General features: G+C 37.1%; 1 protein-coding gene across 4 annotated transcripts; it reads right to left on the reverse strand.

The window, feature by feature from the left end:
* Positions 1 to 1162: 1162 nt before the first annotated feature.
* LOC129052397 (protein FRG1-like) lies at positions 1163 to 19756 on the reverse strand. 4 transcript variants are annotated; one of them, XM_063715349.1, is made up of 7 exons: positions 19626 to 19756; positions 18675 to 18774; positions 17406 to 17476; positions 7790 to 7894; positions 4409 to 4500; positions 3313 to 3423; positions 1163 to 2140 (listed from the first exon to the last, which is right to left on the reverse strand). In XM_063715349.1, the coding sequence occupies exons 3-7, from the start codon at positions 17430 to 17432 to the stop codon at positions 1999 to 2001; spliced, it is 477 nt and encodes a 158-aa protein (XP_063571419.1). In that variant the 5' UTR covers positions 17433 to 17476; positions 18675 to 18774; positions 19626 to 19756; the 3' UTR covers positions 1163 to 1998. The 4 variants fall into 4 exon arrangements, with proteins under 4 accessions (XP_063571419.1, XP_063571418.1, XP_063571420.1 ...); XM_063715348.1 differs by having other exon boundaries at positions 18675 to 18857; positions 19626 to 19748; XM_063715350.1 differs by lacking the exon at positions 18675 to 18774 and having other exon boundaries at positions 19626 to 19713.
* Between the last annotated feature and the right edge of the window lie 221 nt (positions 19757 to 19977).

The raw sequence follows: 19977 nt of genomic DNA on the forward strand, positions 1-19977 counted from the left end.
ATGATTCAATCTGAAAAATGTGAGCAGTCATAGGTTGGGTTGAGGGAGCTTTTCCTTTGGTTAGTGCTTTTAGGTAATCTTGGTTTTGATAAGATTACTAGAGTGATCCGTCAGGGGCTTGCTAAGCCAGAGTTTATCTTGGTTTCAGTAGTGCTTTATACAAAACTCATATCATTTTGTAGAAGATGGAAGAAGAGTGGACCAGATGACAATATTTAGATGCAGTCATTCTTAACCTCCGTTGCTCTCCCAGTGGTCTAGCTGGGGTTTGCATAAAGTTGAATGGGAGGAATAGTGAAGGCGCCCCCACCTACCCTCTCCCCTGGTCCACTTGTCCTCCTTCACTAGTGGATAAAGTCCACGGGAACAGGCAAGTTATTTTAAATCTGTAACTTCTGTTGTCAAGATCTGCAATGAGTTCTGCTCGCTGCACTGGGGACAGGAACCAAAGGAACATAGGGGTGAACGAGTTAACATGGAGTCCAGTAACACCCGTTGCCTACGTGCAGAATGTTTGTGACAGGAAAGCCAGTCAGCAGGCAGATGGTCTCAGATACCAAGCTAGTGTTGGCAAGCAAGTTTCAGTCTCTTGAAGGCGGTTTTCCTCATTGTGTGGTTTGCATCGCTTGCTTCAGAATGACTGGAGTACTTGTTAAAATGCAAATTTTGAGCCCAATCCTAGACCTCCTAAGCCTACATCTCTACGGATGGGTCTCAGTAGTCGATATTGGAAACGTTCAGGTCCCTAGGAGATGCTTATGCATATAGATTTGAACTGTTGTGTTTAAGGGTTAGGGAGCTGAGAGAAGCAAGGAATAGAACAAGCCCCTGGGTGGGAAGGCTCCATAAACTTGGCACTGTTAGCATTCTGGGCAGAACAGGATTCTGCCACATGCTTTGCAGCATCCCTAGCCTCTACCCTCTAACACCGTATTCCAGTTGTGAAAACCAAAAATGTCCCCTGGGAGGCAAAATAGTCACGAGTTGGGAACCGGAACCTCTGCTTTGTGGGATCAGAATGGTTACTTTGTTCCCAATCCAAGGATCAGAACACACGATGAGAGAATGTCCAGCTATTGGAACTGGAGTGCCAAGTTGAAGCTAGACCTACAACAAAAGCTTCAAAAGCTCCTTTATAGGGCTGATCCCGTGCCTCAGCTACCTAGCTTGTACAGATGCCATGTAACTCTAGATTTGCTGACAGAAGGAATTTAAAGGCTAGGACTAGATAGGGTCTTTCAGGTTAGGCCAGCACACAACGTGGACTTTTGACATCATCCAGATGCTTGAACCAACCTCAGTCCTGAGGCAGAATTTCCCGTGGCATCTGATACACAGCCTGGATTTGGAGCTCTCACTGGGATTAGATGCCATGGGAATATTGTGTTTAGGAACTCTGAAACAGACAGGCTTCAACAAAGCAGACCTAAGCAACATGTAGCGTCTGAACTTCTTTATCAGCTTCCATTCCAGCCCACGAGGACAAAAGCATCACATACATATCCACTCTGGCAAACCTGTCCTCAGTAGGGAGTTTTCCCAGTACTACTCTCGCCTCTCTTCTGAGCCTACCTGCTTCTTTGTAATGTTTCCACTTTCTGTCCCACTCTCTAATAGATGATTTGTCCTCACTGCCCAGCCCCCTAGTTCTGATATTTGGATTGTCTGTGACCTGGGTAGTACTTAGGAGGTAGAATCAAAGCCTTGTTGATTGGAATGGGAGTTTCTAACTTCCTATTAAAGGCACTGATTAAGCATCTGTTGTATAAAGTAAAGTAAGATTATGATCCAGTAAGAAAGATTCCACAAGTAGCACAGGAAGAATTGGTTTCTAGTACACTTCATGTTTCAGGACAGGAAATCCAGAAAATAATTCTTTGGTACGTTAAGTGTGTACCGTAAGTTTCATTTCCATATGAAAAACGGTAGTTAGCTCAAAAGTACATCCATGAATGATCCTGATTAAACTTGCTTAATCCTAGTTAAACTAGCTACTAGCTAAACAACAATTTCACAACAACTCAAGAACTCTGTAAAAGCATTTCCTCTGAATATTTTATTCAGAAAAAAACACAAAAAGATAAGGCAGAAACAAAAATCCCAGTCATTTGCAGTATCTGTCGGTTTCAACTTCACTCTCCTGTTAAAACAAAGAAAAATAGTAAAATTAATCTATGTAAAACATGCCATATATATTCATCTGCTAATAAATATAAAAGCTTTAAAAATGTGTGCTCAGTTTTGGTTACTGTATTACCACAACACTTATATTAAAATATGTATACTTTTAAATTTGGTTTCTATAAAAAATGGATTCTAATCTTATAAAAGTTTTTTCCTAATATTTAATAAATGTTGTCTAAGGGCTTTTTCAATCCAAATAGCAATTTTAATTATTCCAGAATTTAAGGGTGCTCTAAATTTCCATTTAACAGGGTGAGAATGCTGTATTATTACAAGTGATAAAAGTTACAGGACATAGAGGGTTATTCTGTTTTAGAGTCCACATCCTGATTATATTTTATAACCTCTTCTTGATTTCTTACAACTAGATACATATTCATTTGCAAAGCTGGAAAAAAATTCTTAACATTATTTACTGACTTTAGGTATGAATTCTACCAGCTAGTTAACAGGAAATATGTAATTAAGCATTGCCTTTATCAAGTAATGTAAAAAAAGAGTAAGAGTAAATTTGCAACATAGGACTTGAATGAGCGGCTGGTGATTATCATAATCTGGCACTTAACTGATTTATACTTGTACACTCACAGCTAAACGTCTGTTTTTCTATGTTGTAAATCTAGGACATTACTTATCTACATAGGAAGAGTAATAAATATTAATAATGTGCTATGATAAACATCCTGCACTCTTCCAAATCTTACAATAAAACTGCTTCTATTTCACTTGTTTAGCTTTTATACTTAGTTTTTTAGTTGATCTTTGCTTATTTTAAGGATCCTGAACTACTCTAACAGAATCCACATACTTTTTATATTAGTCAAACTGCTTCTTTCTAACTCTGGTTCTAATAGTTATAAAAAGATAATGATAAATTTATGAAGTAGATACAGTCAAACTTGAATTTCTTTAAGTATATACTTAGAATCGGTTATAATTTTTAGATATTCTTTCTTGGCAGTATTTTCCCAAACTCATGATGTCCTCTCTAGGTAATATTGCCACACTCATAAATTAGAAATAAAGACAAAAATGTGAAAACTACAGTAATTTAAGAGAATATAGGTTTTCTACATGCCATTTCTATTGGCTACTGAAAATAGTGGAAATAAGTAAATAAATAGCTACCTGTCCAGAAGCATCTCATGCAAAAATCCATCTTTCTGAGCCTTTTTAGGAATTTTACTGTCTTCTTTACGTATTTTAACTTTGTGGTCTTGGAAGCTCTGAAATTTCTTTCTGCAAAGAAAATGTCTTCATTGAAAAATACCTGAAACTCTGATTATACATATTTACTATTAAATTTATAAATACTGTTAATTTCTTTTTCACTTATTAAAAAAGTCTAATTATAGGCCAGGCACAGTGGGTCACGCCTGCAATCCCAGCACTTTGGCAGGTCAAGGCAGGCAGATCACTCGAGGTCAGGAGTTCGAGAACAGCCTGGCCAACATGGTGAAACACTGTCTCCACTAAAAATACAAAAATTAGCCGAGCATAGTGGCGTGCGCCTGTAGTCCCAGCTACTCAGGAGGCTGAAAAAGGAGAATCACATGAACCTGGGAGGTGGAGGTTACGATGAGCTGAGATCGTGGCACTGCACTCCAGTCTGGGGGACAGAGCGAGACTCCATCTTGAGGGAGAAAAAAAAGTCTAATTGTATTTTTTTTAATGAGCTGGAGATTTTGAACAACAAAGATGACCTTCGTGACCTCTCAAGAGGAGGGCCACTCATTGACTGGGTAGCACAAGCCCCTACTTCTATTAGGGCATGCTGGCTGGAGTCCCCTCTGTCCTGGCCATAGCACAGCCTTTGACTGGCATCACGCCCATTCTATGAATGAATAGAGAGATTGACTAATGCGAGTGACTAGCTTTGGGAGCTGGTAGGATGATTAGGAAAACTGAACCCTCAATAAAAGAAAAGCATTTAGCTCAGTGCTCTGTCCTAGAGGCTACATTATGTTGCCTCTTCTTGTCCATCAGTTTTCATTTTTTCAGACAGGGTCTTGCTCTGTCACCCAGGCTGGAATGCGGTGATGATCAGAGCTTACTGCAGCCTTGAACTCCTGGGCTCAAACAATCGTCCTGTCTCAGCCTCCCGAGTAGCTGGGCCTACAGGCATGCACCACCATACCCAGCTAGTTAGGTAATTTATTTTGAAAGCACTTTGAGAAGCACTTCACTGTCAAATCTGTAGGTCTAAAAGGAAATGCATACATACACATAATTGATTTCACATTGTTTTACATCTCCTTTGTCTTCTTCTGGAATGTCATCTTTTTTCTTGGTTTCTCTTTCAGCGCAGGATCTAATCTAGATATTGGAAAAGAGAATCCAATGGGTTATATGTTTATCTTCCACCTTCCCCACTTTACATATCACATAAGAACATTCGAGATGATTACTTATGCAGAAGAAAAAATTAACTGAGCAACTATATTCAGAAAAAGACAGGTTCTGGCTATGTGTTTTTACTTCATATATATAATCTATATGAGTAAGTGCTATCACATGCTTCCTTCTCAGCCCTTGTGTCAGAAACACTACAGACAAAATTGTTTCAGAAACATTTTATACATCAGATGCTGCTAGGCAATAAAGCAATCATTAATTTAATTTTGTCGTCCAAGTGAATACACTAGGATCAAATTATCCCTAGTAGACAAGTGTCATTTGATCAGATTGAAAGATCAATAGCTCTTTTACATTGCACAGACTATTACCAAACTATTAAAACTTTTAACATTACACAACTTGTTTTTAATTAATTGGAACCCACCTCTTTTAGTAGCTTCTTATATCCTCCTAAGTTGGATAGATGTTTACTATCACATGTCATAAGTTAATTAATCTGCATTCAACAATTAGGATCACCCACAGAAGAGGCAATGGGCAATGGTAAGGATTCATGTCTCCTAAGGGACCTCTGTGGTCAGAGTCCAGTTCCAGGGCTGCTTAGAAAGTGATGACAAAAAACGTGATTGTGCCACTGAGTTCTTTGTGACAGTTTTGATTAGAGGGGTCCCAGACCTCAAAACATTCCCTGCTAGGGCCTGTAACACAATGCTACCTTTAGTAAGAGGATCTGTGTTCTGGTAGATGAGGCAAGGTCCTAAAGGTGAAGGGCTGACAGAGATTAATTAGGGCAGCCTGCAATTAAATGGTATGAAAAGAGTGCTAAATAATCACTGTTCAGAGCTTCCAAGTACTTGACTAACCAAAGAGACCCAGAAAACTTTGTATTTCATCCGAAAATTGCTTTAAATAGTGAAAAATGCAATCTTTTTGTATCTTTGTGTCTTTGCATAAGTGCAAAGCACTGCACATATATTTGCAATTGTTGCATTCAATAACACTTTTGTGATGATATCCAGATAAAAAAATTTAAACATGATACAATAAAATATAAATAAATTAAATTAAATGTAAGTCACCAACCCATCTGCATTTCCTCAATGACCTGTTTCCTGAGAAGCAATGTGCTATGAAATACTGAGAGTGGCCTCTGGAGTCAACTGAGTCTGGGTACACATCCTGTCTTACCACACCTTGAAATCACTGTGATTTCCATGAACTGACTGACAAAAACCACGAGGATGTAAGGAGGGTCAGAGGCTGTCTTCCTGTCTGTAAGGCTGAGCTCACATCCACCTCACAGGGGCATTATGGAAATTCAAGACTACTACGCATGTGCCGGATGCATGCAATGAAAAAATATAGCATTTCACTTCTCTAACTGTAAGAAAATATCTACATTTTATATTGAAATTGTTTGAGCTTTAGATTTGAAATTAACTGAAATCAAGACTATTCTAAAAAGAAAATCAAACATATGACTGGAAATCTAACATGAAGCTCGTACAGAGAATTGAGAGATGGTTTTAAATTACACTGGCAGTAGAGAAAAATGTAACGTAAATTTTTATGCTCTAATTATAAGAATGAAGGGCATTTTAGAAAAGACATTTGCCCCCTCTCTTAGAGCCTTCCACTCTGGCCCCCACAATGCCAGCAAATCTGGGTCACACTGGATGCAACGTGTGATTCCCAACAGAGACAAACAAAGCAAGGTTCACGATGCTCAGTACTGCGTTGGAATGCCAAGACACAGAAAAACCACGTGTCAAGAAGTGGGGAGTTATTCCTTAGACACATCCCGGTATATGTTTATGATTAAAGATCAGTGCCTTGCTCAGTACTGGGATGGAATGCCAAGACACAGAAAAGCCATGTGTCAAGAAGGGGGAGTTATTGTTTAGACACATCCTGGAACATGTTTGTCATTAAGGATCAGTGGCTTTTGTGAGTCTAAAAAATTAAGCCTTAAATGTTTTCATCAAATTCCAGTTAACTACCTGATTTATCTAGGTTATATTAACAGTATTATTTAGAATTTCACCTTGATATGAAGATGTCTGTGTAACTTTTACAATGATGTAAAACAAACAGTAGGATTAGGGAGGGCACAGGCCACTGGTGGAATGGATAACGTGTCTGACTACGGATGAGGGAATTTAGCCTGTAATAAGGAACTTTTATTTCCAGCTTAGTGAGGCAAACACATTTTAAAAATAAAATAAAAATCATGTTTTATGTGATTCATGTTTCTCCTAATGCAAAGAAGACGGGTACTATTAATAAAAATATTTTTCAAATGTAAGGGCTAAGGCCCCAGAAGTTCTGCTATGATTTTTTATGTTTCATAGAGTGATTATCATCACAGAAGCTCAAGCATTACATAAATACAAATGCGTATACCCCGACCTGGTAATTCTGCTTCTGGAAATTTATCTTCAGGTCCACCCGCACATCTACAAATTGATGCATATTCAATGTTATGTACTGCAGCACTGTTTATAAGAGCAAAAGAATGGAAACAGCCTAAATTTCCATCTATAAAAGACTACATAAATTAAGGTACATCCCTAAAATGGAATATTATGTGGCTGTTAAAAGAGAGAAAGAGAAGAAAAGCAAGAAAAAGAGAAAATTTTGTGCATTCAAACTAATAGTAGAAAACTCTCCAAGATACAATTTTAAGGAAAAAAAAAGTCAAAAGTTGAGAAGACTAGAGAGGAGGCTGCCTTTAGTGTAAAAAGTTGAAAATTATAAATGTATTCATATGTTTATGAAGAAGTTTTAGGAGGCCATAAAAAAAACAAAGGGAAAGAGGAACAGGAGCTGGGACACAGGTGAGTAAGATGCATGGCAGGCATATGTCTTCATCTTCATATGCTTTTATTTAAAAATGTTGGATCACGTGTACATGTTATCTATTTTAAAAATTAGATTTTAAAATACAAGCAAGAAAACAAGAAAATGAAAGCTTAAAAAGAGCATGTGGAACTACCAGAAAAAGATAGTAATCCTTGGAGATAATGGCAAGGTAGCTCCTAGATGCATTGATTTCTTTACCACATTGTATAAACAAGCCATCAATTATGGGATTTATAATTAAAAATGAGTCTATTTGAAACAACACATTATAAAAAGCTATTAACTAAATCTTTAAAGTGACAGTAAATGATGATTTAACATTTTAAAGAGATACAGTCACATTGCATGTATGAATGCAGTCATCCGTATAAAATGTCATCATTACCTTGATCATTTCTTCTTCTCCTGCTGTTTTACTTTTTGCTTCTATGTCTCCTGCTTCATTGCATCTAATAAAGCAGCTGTCTGAGGCCAATAAAACCATTTTCCCCTAAGTGAAACAAAATAACAGAATAGCCATGAGGATACTTCTTGTAGAAGAAACACTAAGTGTTTAGACTGAATCAATTTTTCCTCCCTGATTTAAAAATCACAGAAAAGAACTTAAGAGAAGAACGTGAAAAATATAATACAAGAACATATAGAAAAGGAAACCAAAATCACCTTTCATTTTACTATTCAAAGATTACTACAATAAATATTTGTAGTGTATCTTCCTAGTAGGACTAAATTCTAATTAGATGAGGTAGGATTGCTTCCTTTCTAAAAGATCTACTGAAGATAAAACTGTTTAGTTCTGTTTGAAAAATTAACTTTAAAGACAAGAACATAATTATGAATGCATACTTTATTCAAATATTAGCATTTTAAGTAAAATTTATTTTCTTCAGAATTAGAAAACATGAAAAGGTATATACAATGCCTTTGGTATTTTGAATTTTAGAACTGATGTCTGAGGGAGTTTTGTGTGTGAAAATAAATATTCATATACATTTTTAGTTGTTTAATGTTTGATTTATTACACTGCTTTCTATTAAACAAAACTTTAAAAACTGATTTTCTTGTGTATCTAAATCTGGGTTATAAATTTGGTTAGCTTATCTCCCATAACAAATAAAATGTTTATTTATAACTTGTATTTGGTTGATTCTTTTGGAAAACTTGGAATACCATAACATTTAGACAAAATATTTATAAATACAATGATTATAAAATATGTTAACCTTATATCACATCCAGTTAAAAACGTGCTGATAACATGGATTTAATATCTTAGTCAAGTCACAAGGGCTGGGTTTTCTTTCATCTGGATGGCTGGTGGTTCACATCGCGTGGTGGTCATAAGAAATACTATGAAGATCTCACATATCCTTTACTCGCTTTGTCTCAATGATGACATCTTGCATAAGTATCATACATTGTTAGAATCAGGAAACTGACATTGATATAATCCAAGAAGCCTGTAATCCCAGCTACTCGGGGAGCTGGGAAAGAGAATCACGTGAGCCCAGGAGTTCTAGGTTATAGTGAGCTATGATCATGCCACTGCACTCTAGCCTGAGTGACAGAGCAAGGTCCTGTCTCAAAAAAAGACCAAAACAAAACAAAAGACAACATGTAAGATACAAATTGATATATGGAGAACGGTCTCTCTCATGATAGACCCCAGCCATATATTCATACCTGCTTTCCAGAGGCAATGCCTATCATAATATTTCTTAAAAATACCTCTACAGGAAGACTTTCTAGCATAGTAATCTTTTTTTTTTTTTTTGAGACGGAGTCTCACTGTTTCACCCAGGCTGGAGTGCAGAGACGCGATCTTGGCTTATTGCGACCTCTGCCTCCCGGGTTCAAACCATTCTCTGCCTCAGCTTCCCGAGTAGCTGCCACCATGACCGAATAATTTTTTTTTTGTATTTTCAGTAGAGACGGGGTTTTACCATATTGGCCAGGCTGGTCTTGAACTCCTGAGCTCGTGATCCACCCGCCTCTACTTCCCAAAGTGCTGGGATTACAGTTGTGAGCCACGGCGTCCGGCCAGTAATCTTAACTATGATTTTAGATTGAAAGCAAAACGAGCACAATCTGTGTCTATGTATACTAATTTCCAATTTGCCAATAGAAATGTTAGACTCTAGCAAAAATTATTTTAACAGTTGTTATAAAAGTTTATATCTTAATGTTAAAAAATATCCTCAAACCTACTCCTAAATTGTACTTTAACTAGAGTGGAAATAAGTCAATCATCAACTGGATATGACATATTAAGGAATTCTTGTTAATGTTACCAGGTCTGATAATGACATAGAATAACGTATAAAAATAAAGAACAAAACATTTGATGAGAGAAATACATACCACGTTAAGAAATGTACATTTATGTACTTATGGGTAAAATGACATAATATCTGTGATTTTACTTAAAATTTTCTAGGAATTAATGTGTGTGTGGGTGAGTAAGTAAATGAAACGAGATTGGCAAAATATTGATAATTAATGCTGGGGCCTGGGCACATGGGGACTCATTATATTCTTCTATGTATGGATTAGTTTGGATATTTCCATAATGAAAAGGTTTTAAAGATTCAGTTAATTCCACTGCACAAAATTTTCTTTTAACTAAACATTTCATGCTTTTCGTAATCAATTTTAAAATACATAAAATTTTACCTAAAATGAAGTTGGACCCTTATCTAACACCAAATACAAAAAGTAACTTCAAATAGACCAAAGACCTAAATGTAAGAGCTAAAGTTAGAAAACTTTTAGAAGAAAATGGGAAAAGCTGCACGACAATGAATTTGGCAATGATTTGTTATATAGAACATCAAAGGCACAGGCAACAAAAGAAAACATAGACAAACTGGACTTCATCAGAATTAAAAACTTTTGTGCATCAAGAACCACTGTCAACAGAGTAAAAGGCAACCCAGAGAATGGAGAAAATATTTGTAAACTACACACATTATAAGGAATTAATATCCAGACTATATAGAGAACTCCAAAAAGACAAACACCACAATTCAAAACTGGGCAAAGAATATACACGGACATTGCTTCAAAGATGATATACAAATGGCCAATAAGCACTCGAAAAGATGCTCAACATCACTAGTCACTAGGGAAATATAAATCAAAACCATAATACAATACCACTTCACACCCATTATAATGCTATTATCAAAACAAACAAAAAACAAAAAACAGAAACCAAGAAAACCAGAAAAACAAATGTTGGGCAGGATGTGGAGAAACTGAAACCCTGTGCAATGCTGGTAGGAAGGTAAAATGGTGCATTCATTTAAATGCCACTGAAGTATACACGTAAAAATAGAAAAACTGGCAAATTCTATATTCTGTGTATTTTGCCTCCACACACACACAAAACCAATGGAGAAAAAGAAAATTAATCAAAATTAAAATTTCAGCTAAAGACGAGTAGAAAGCAATACAACTAATGACAATTTAGAAGATGGAGTTATAGCTACAATTGTTTTCAGTAAAAGAAATAATGCTTTATTCAGAATCATGAACAGTGTTATGATTAGCAAGTCTTTCTTATAAATGTAATAGTTAATAATTTTAAATTAGTTTTACTTTGTATGTTCTATGCCACGTTCACCAAGTACACTTATTATTAAATAAAATCATTTAAATATAATATCTCATTAATGTTTTGCAAATGAAGAAGAAATTTCTGGCAGACAAGCTCCTCAAAATTTTCACACTCTGTCCAAGTAGGGAAATGATACAATAACATTACTTATAATATTGTCAACAGAAAAAGAAATTACTTTGAGCAGATGCCAGTATTTTTTCTCAATGAGATTTCAAAGAACAAGAAAGCTAAACACAGTATCATCAAGAATTAAATGTGAGCATTCTGCCTACTTTCGGCAAGTGGCCTACATTCAAACTGTGGAGGTATGCTTATATGTTTAACGACTAAAGTAACATAACATAATACTTAACAGTGCCACTCGGGGGTTTTAGCTGTGAAAAAGCAGTGGATCCTAAGAACAGTGGGCACTGAAGTTGCCTGTCTCTACGTCAGGTTACAGCTCAAGCTGTGTATATGCTGCAGACGCCCAAGCTGAATTTAAGAGAATCCGCTCTAAAACATTACTTGCTATTTAGACAAATGCTTAAAGTTATTTCCTTTTAAACCTTAGGCAGATGGTGAAATATTCCCGCTGTGTTGTCTCACAATGCATAATAAAGCTTTTCACATATTTTCACATAGTTTAGAATGTTTACATATGTCTGGCATGCCTGTAATCCAGCATTTTGAGAGGTGGAAGCAGGAGAATCACTTAAGCCCAGGAGTTCAAAGTCAGCCTAGGTAACAAAAGGAGACCCCCATCTTTACAAAAAAAATAAGAAATTAGCTGGGTATGGTGATAGAAGACTGTGGTCCCAGCTACTCGGGAGTCTGAGATGAGAGGATTGCTTGAGCCTACGAGGTCGAGCGTGCACTGTCATGATCATGTCACTGCACTCCAGCCTGAGCAACAAAGCAAGAGCCTGTCTCAAAAAAAAAAAAAAAAAAAAAAAAAAAAAAAAAAAAAAAGGCCTGATGCACCAGTGTCATGGCTGATAAGATACTACCAGGGCACCCTCATTCTAGCATCAAGGCTGTGTGACAGCTCACCTCACCTTCTGACTAACCCAGTGCTTCTGTGCTAAGGGCCCCTTTAAATCTCTGCCTTCATTATTTGCTTGGCACAAAGGAATGATATATTTTAGATTTGGAAATGGAATTTTCTTCCCCAATCTTACTGTAGTCTAAGTACCCTTCACAGACCTTCTATTAACCCATAGCTTACTTAGCTTTAGTTCCTGGGTAAATCAAATCTGTGTTTTGCAAACTACGATGTTGTAAGTTCAATTGCTTCTGAATCTAGCAGAGCTCAGTGAAACTCTTTGCTTACAGACATGCTCATTTTTATTAATGTCACACATGGTATTCTCCATGTGTAAGACAGAATTTCTTTCTTCCTATTTACCAATCCCTTCAGATCCTTGTGAGGAACGAACAGAACAGCTTTAAAAAATTAAAAGTTTTTTTTCTTTCCCTTCACAAATAGACACATGCTTACTTACACGGCAAATTTAGAAAATCTACAATGCAAAAGAAGGTGGAAGGGCAAAGAGAAAAAGACACAGAAGGACTTCCTCTTCCAGCCGATCTGGACTTGCCCTCCCAGGATGACCAATGAGAAAACTGAAACTGGATAGAATATTTGAGAAAACTGTTTTCGGGGATTGGAACACAGGCAGAACAGGACTGTGATATTTGAGAACAGGAAAACACAGGAAGCAAATCTCACACAAACTTCTGTTTTCTGCCGAATGGCAGTTTCTTGACCACACAGAGAGAGGTAGAGACCTCCAAAAACGAGGCAATGTCACTGTCACTAAGCTGAGAGTCTTGCAGTGCTAACATGTTTGGAGTTTATAGAATAAGGTACAGGAGAAGAGGCAACTACATACAGATGAGGCCTCAAAAGTGTATGCAAAAGTTCTCTGCAGGTCTGGGGTCAAGGGCTGGGGGTAGTGCATACAGCAAGCAGGCTCCACAAGGCCTCTGCAGAGTGGCTGGCACTTCTGAGGGCTGACTGGAGATGCCAGAGATCACACAAATTTGGGACATAGCACAGTCGCAAGAATTTACCAAGTATACCTAGAACATGTGGCTGAGGCCCATGAGGATGAGACTTTCCTAGAGTAAGAGTCACTGTCTAAGTCTACAGGCAAAAACCTAATAAATAAGCACAAACTAAAAAAGGCCCAGGCTTGACAGGTGAAAAAGGGTGGTCAAATAATTTAACTAGGCATCAAGACATTTAACAGAAATAAAGGTTAAAATGTTATGAAAATGAAAGACTGAATTTATAAGGAAGACTTAACAATCCTAAATGTGTACACATGACAGCTTCAAAATACTTTAAGCAAAAACTGCTCAAGTAGACAGATCTAGAATTACAGCTGGAGGTTTTAACATAACTCTCAATACATTGTAGGATGAGTAAAAAATCAGTAAGGACACAGAAGATGTGCATAGTCACAAGCTCCACCAGTTGATCTAAGTGACATCTAAAGAACACTGAACCACCGGGCGCCACGGCTCACGTCCATAATCCCAGCACTTTGGGAGGCCGAGGCGGGCGGATCGCCTGAGGTCAGGAGTTTGAGACCAGCTTGGCCAACGTGGTGAAACCCCGCCTCTATTAAAAATATTAAAAAAAATTAGCCAGGCGTGGTGGCAGGTGCCTGTAATTCCAGCTCCTCTGGAGGCTGAAGCAGGAGAATCACTTGAAACTGGGAGGCGAAGGCTACAGTGAGCCGAGATCCTGCCACTGCACTCCAGCCTGCTGGGCAACAGAGCGCGACTTCATCTCCAAAAAAAAACAAAAAAACAAAAAAAGGCCTGAACCAACATCTGCAGAATACACATTCTTTTCAAGTGTACATGGAAATTCACTAAGAAAGTATGTTCTCCAACTATACTATAAATGAATTAGAAATCAGCAAAAATAACATACCTATAATATCTCTATGTAGTAGAAATTAAAAGCAATACACTTTTAAATAACTCAAGTGTCCATGAAAAGAAAAATCACAAGGAAAACTACATGATATTTTGAATGGAATGAAAATGAAAGCAAAATGTGTTGACTATAACTAAAACTAAAGTGGAATGAAGAGATCTAACTTCCTTCTTAAGAAGCAATAAAACAAGAGCAAAGTAAACTGAAAATAGTTAAAGGAAGGAAAAAAAAGACCGAAAATAAATGAAATAGAAAATGAAAAAAAGAGAAAATAAGTAATACTGAAAGAGGCTTGTCCAACCTGAGGGCTGCATGTGGCCCAGGCCAGCTTTGAATGCAGCCCAACACAAATTCATAAACTTTCTTGAAACATTATGAGATTTTTTTCTTTTTCTTTTTTTTGGCTTATCAGCTTATCGTTAATGTATTCTATGTGTGGCTTAAGACAGTTCTTCTCCTTACATTGTGGTCCAGGGAAGCTAAAAGTTTGAATACCCCTGTACTAAAAGATCATCAATGATCTAAAATAAGTGATCTTATAAAGAATTGATAAACCTCCAGTTACACTGAGTGATCCAGGAAAAAATAGAAAAAACACAAATTACCAATATGAAGAGACTGCAATACAGATTAGATTGTACAGGCATTAAAAGGATATTAAAGGAATATTCTGAACAATTTTATGTCAATAAATCCAACAACGTGGATTAAAGGAAATTTTCCTAAAAGACACAAATTACCAAAACTGACAACAGAAAAATCTGAAAATATCTCTTAAAAAACCTTAATTCTCCCACAAAGAACTGAAACCAAACCAAACAGAACCCTCTAGGTTCAGATGACTTCACTGGTAAATCCTATCAAACATGTAAAGAAGAAATCATACCCATCTTACACAGCTATTTCCAAAAACAGGGAAGGAGACAGCACTTCCCATCTAATTTTATGACACCCAATATCACCTTGACACCAAAATCAAATAAAGACATTACAAGAAAAGGATACAAAAGTCCAATATCTCCCATCAACACCAATATAGAAATCTTAAAAAAAAAAAAAAAAAACCTAGAAATGAAATCTAGCAATATCCCAAAGGACAACGCACCACAACCAAGTGGGGTTTATCTCAGGCATGTAAAGTTAGTTTAAAAGTTGAAAATGAAACCAATGTAATTCATAGGCAGAATGAAGAAAGTTGTATAATCGTCTCAACAGATACAGAAAGAGGCATTTGACAGCATTAAACATCGTTATGATAAAAACTCCCAAGAAACAATGTTTAAAAGGGATGTCCTCATCTTGATAAAGGTTTTCTCTGTAGATCCTACAGACATCATACCATATGGTGGACTACTGAAAGCTTTCTGCCTAAACCTGGAAACAATGCATTTATGCCCATTCTCGCGACTTCTGTTCAACACTATGGAAGTCCTGGACAGAATAATAAACCAATAAAAAGCACGACAAGACATAAGGATTAGAAAGAAGAAGTAAAACGATAGTCACAGGAAACAATTGCAAATTTCTTAGTTTTCTATATAAACAAACCACTAGAAGTAATAAGTGAAACAGACTTATGAGACTACAAAATCACTATAAAAAAATAAATTGTAGATCTACGTACTAACAGCAAAAAACTGGAAAATCAAATTCAAAACTTCTATTGACAGTAGTGTAAAATTATAAAATACTTAAGAATAAATTTTTAAACAGGCATGCAAGACCGCTACATTGAAAATTATGAAATATTGAGGCCCAATATTAAGTTGTTGATTCTCCCTCAAATGATCTGGACTCAATACAATTCTCTGAGAAAATCCAACAGACTTCACTGTAGAAATTAATAAACTAATAGTAAGTACAAAGTTGGAGGTCTCACACTACCTGATCTCAAGACTTCATGAAATTATAGCAATCAAGAGAACTATACCAACAGAAATACAGACAATCGATAGAACAGAGTTCAGAAATAGACCAATACATAGAAAGTTAATTGATTTTTTATGAAGATACGAAACTAGATTAATGGAAAAAGGAAACACAAATGGTGCTGGCATAAATGGTTATCAAGATGTTAAAAAAAAAAAGTAAATCTTGAAACCAAACTCACACCATGCCAAAAATTAATTTGAGATTAATGACAGATTTAATGTGAAAACTAAAACTATGATTCCTCTAAAAGACAATGTACGATATTTTCCTGACTTTGGGGTAAGCAAAGATCTCTTAGATCAGAGATAAGGCAGTAACCATAAAGAAAAAAAAATAAACTAAGCTTTATAAAAATTAAAAGCTTCTGACCATCCTGGCTAACATGGTGAAACCCCGTCGCTATTAAATACACAAAAAATTAGCTGGGCGTGGTGGCAGGTGCCTGTAGTCCCAGCTACTTGGGAGGCTGAGGCAGGAGAATGGCGTGAACCTGGGAGGTGGAGCTTGCAGTGAACCGAGATCGCGCCACTGGCCTCCAGCCTGGGCGACAGAGCGAGATTCCATCTAAAAAAAAAAAAAAAAAAAAAGCTGTCCATCCGAAAACCACCATTAAGAAACTGAAAAGGTAAAACTCAGACTGGGAGAAAAGACTGATAACACCATCGACTCTTGGCAAGGATGTAACTGGAACACTAATTCATTCTTGGTGGGAGGGTAAAATGGCACAACCACTTTAGAAAATTTTTGGCAGTTTCTTACTTAGTTAAACATTCACCTATCCTTTGACACAGCAATTCCACATCTACATATCTACCCTAGATATTTATCCTAATTTTAGTATTGTTGATTTGCCATTTCAAAAGCAATGATTCTTCCAGAACATTAGCTTTATACCATTCCATATTTTATATATTTTTTAAGCTACCATAATTTATGAAGATTCAAAATGCAACTTGCCAAGTTTTAAAAGAGAAAAAAAAAGTATGGAAACAACTAAATGGAAAATAGGCTGGTTAAGTGTGTTTTTGTCAGTTTATTTCTAGTATCATTTACAGGCTACTCTGACATTGTATTTAAAATTTTCATTCATTTCAGAGTTCACAAAATAATGATTTTTCCTGTGAAGATACTTCGTTTAAGAGACAACTGATTTCTATAACTAAAATGTATACATGTTCAAAGAAAAGAACTTGTAAAATATATTTGGTTGAATAACATTTACATTAAACCTTTAAAATTATGTATCAGAATCTCTGGCTACTAAGCAGTCTAATGGTGCCTACTAAGTCAGAGAGTTGTAATTCTTCTCTCCTGTGCTCTGTTCTGACAATGAAGTAAAGGCATCAGTAGCATCTACTGTGCTAAAGAATAAATGGAATTTACAACTGTAGGTAATATTTAAGCACTTTAAGACAAATATGAATACATCATAAATTTCCAACTAGGAAAATATTTTCAACGAGATCTCAAGAAATGTTAACTTTTTTCAGAATACAGCACTGAAAACTCACTCACCAACATCATCAAGCTGGGTTTCTTCATATTCTTCTCTTTTTCTCTTCTTACCTTTGCTCTTTTTCTTCTTACTACAGGACATAATTTATATAGATGAGTTTAGGTATATTGATTTGTGTGATAAATAATTATCGTAAGATTGAGACTTGGAAGTCTTTTAAGCTGTTTCATTTATAAATTATTTATTTGGGAAGACTTACATTGCTATGCCCTCTTAAATACAGTACTGAGAATTTGCTTCAGGCTTTGTACATATTATGTTAAAGTTCAAAGCAGATTGTAGAGCCACACTGCCAGATTTTAAATCCTGATTCTGTCACTTCTTAGCTCTGCGATTTTTGGAAAAGGTACTGAATCTCTCTGTGGGTCAGTTTCCCCACTTAAAAGATTAGGATAATAACTTAACTCTCAAGGCTATTGTGAGAATTAAGAGGTAATATGCATCTTCACACATTGCTGGAGGAAATTTAAAATGGTGCAGCTTCTACAGGAAACAGTTTGTGGTTCCTCAAAAAGTTAAAGAGTTACCATATGACCCAGCAATTTTACTCCTAAGTATGTATACCCAAGGGAAATGAAAACATACACACACAAAAATATTATGTAAGAATATTCATATTAGCATTAGTCACAACAGTCAAAAAGGGGAAACAACCTAAATGTTCATCAACTGATGAATGGATGAACAAAATGATACATCCATACAATGGAATACTACACAGCCATAAAAAGGAACAAGTGTCACAACAATGATGGACCTCAAGAACGTTATAAGTGAAAAAAGCCATACACAAAAGGCCACATGTTGCATGATTTCTTAGGAAATATTCAGAATAGGCAATTTCACAAAGATAGCAGACTAGTGGTTGCCAAGGACTAGGAGAGGGAGAGGATGGGATGTGACTGCTTTAATGGGTAGGAAGAGATTTCCTTCTGAGATGACGAAAATGCTGAGCAACTAGACAGTGCTGAACCTCTTGAATATATACTAAAATCCACTGACTGTACAAAAGGGTGAATTTTATAATTATGAATTACATCGCAATAAAAAAATAAAAAAACAAGAGCGATTTGAAAAAAGTTAATGTGCAAAGTGCCTACAACAATTTCTTGGCACATTGAAAGTGCTACATAAGCATTAATTATGATCATTACGATAATCTTAAGACACTCTTGTCTGCATTTTCATCATAAAGTTTTCAGAAAATAACTCACCACTCCTCACAGGAAATTCACAGAGTAAAAATCTCACATTCATTCAGGATATACCTGCGACTTATTCTGGCATCTTCGTGAGCCCAGACTCCTCAAGAGGGTTCTCAAGGGCAGTAGCTTCAGCTCACTCCTTGATACTTTCTTTCCATCTCACCTAACAATATCAAAACCTCTGTTTATCACGGAGACCAGGAGGAAATGCTCAATATTTCTATGTACAGAAAACCTCGGGCAAATCTGCCAGATAAAAAAGAAGCGGTGATATGAGTTCACAGGTATTTTTCTCCTAAAGAGCTAATAAATTACCACTACGACTTCCTCCTGACATTTGGCTCAATTTATTTACTGCATATATGTTCTCTCATTTAATCCTCACAGTCTTCTAAAGGTATAAAAAATGGTCTGAAAGTATAAATGTGTAAACGGAGGTTCAAAGATATTTGATCTCTTAATGAGTACATGGAAGTTCAGACATATTAACCAATTTGCCAAAAATTACAAAATTAGCAAATGACAGAGTGTAGTTTCGAGCCCACATCACAATCAAAGCCCATATACACCTCAACCACTGTGTGATTCATCCTGGTTTCACTCTACATATTAGCTTAGAAAAAATTAATCAATAATTTTTCCAGGAAGAGACAATGGAGAAAAGAATAATCCCTAACAAAGGAAGTTAGTATCATGAACTACGAGATCAGACTAACGCAGACCACCAGGCAGAGGCCTGGAGAGATGCCTCGGGGGACCCAAACTCGTGGGTACGGGGCCAAGGGTCACCCGCCCTTCTATCCTGTTTCCAGGGTCGTACGCGCGGGAGGCTGCTCCTCTCTGCACAGGCTCGGGAAACCGCGGTCCGGCCTCCGTCCTGCCTGGACAGTGGCCAGGGCGAAGCCTGTGAGGCCACAAAACCGGGTCTCTGCGCCACGACTTCTACCGGATTCGCGGGGGTGGAGTGCATCCGAAAAGAACTGAGGAGGCTCCCGCCGGAGCTGCAGGGCCCACCTCTTCGCCTTGGTTCCCTTGAGCACAAGCTTGGTAGACTTCACGTAAGAGTACTCTGCCATGGCTCCGGGGACTCCTGCGCTGAGAGGCTGAAGCCGGCTCAGGACGAGTATATGACCCAGAGCAGCACGAGGGCGGGGAGGAACAGAAGTGCAGGCGAAGTAAACACTCCCTGACAGCGTACGTCTGTCCAGAACCCACATTAGTCTTGATTCAAAACCTGAATGGCTGAGATTTCCACATCCGCGTTTCTGCCGGAGAGCTACGGCGGCCGCAGAGGGCCGAAAGGTGTCCGCACACAGCTGCTCCCTGGCTCTCTCTCGAGGAGCCCCTGAGGATTGGCGCCTCCCCG

Source organism: Pongo abelii, chromosome 15 (genome assembly GCF_028885655.2).
Source record: "Pongo abelii isolate AG06213 chromosome 15, NHGRI_mPonAbe1-v2.0_pri, whole genome shotgun sequence".
In the NCBI taxonomy this organism is placed as follows: domain Eukaryota; kingdom Metazoa; phylum Chordata; class Mammalia; order Primates; family Hominidae; genus Pongo; species Pongo abelii.

What these genes read in the sequence shown, in the direction of transcription:
- LOC129052397 (XM_063715349.1), bottom strand. Translation starts at nt 17,432, where the DNA reads ATGAAGAAACCCAGCTTGATGATGTTG. An exon ending in CAATGTGAAATCAATTATGT is followed by an intron (nt 3,424 to 4,408) that starts GTATGTATGCAT and finishes TTTTCTTTGCAG; the next exon opens with AAAGAAATTTCAGAGCTTCC. An exon ending in CATGAGATGCTTCTGGACAG is followed by an intron (nt 2,141 to 3,312) that starts GTAGCTATTTAT and finishes TTGTTTTAACAG; the next exon opens with GAGAGTGAAGTTGAAACCGA.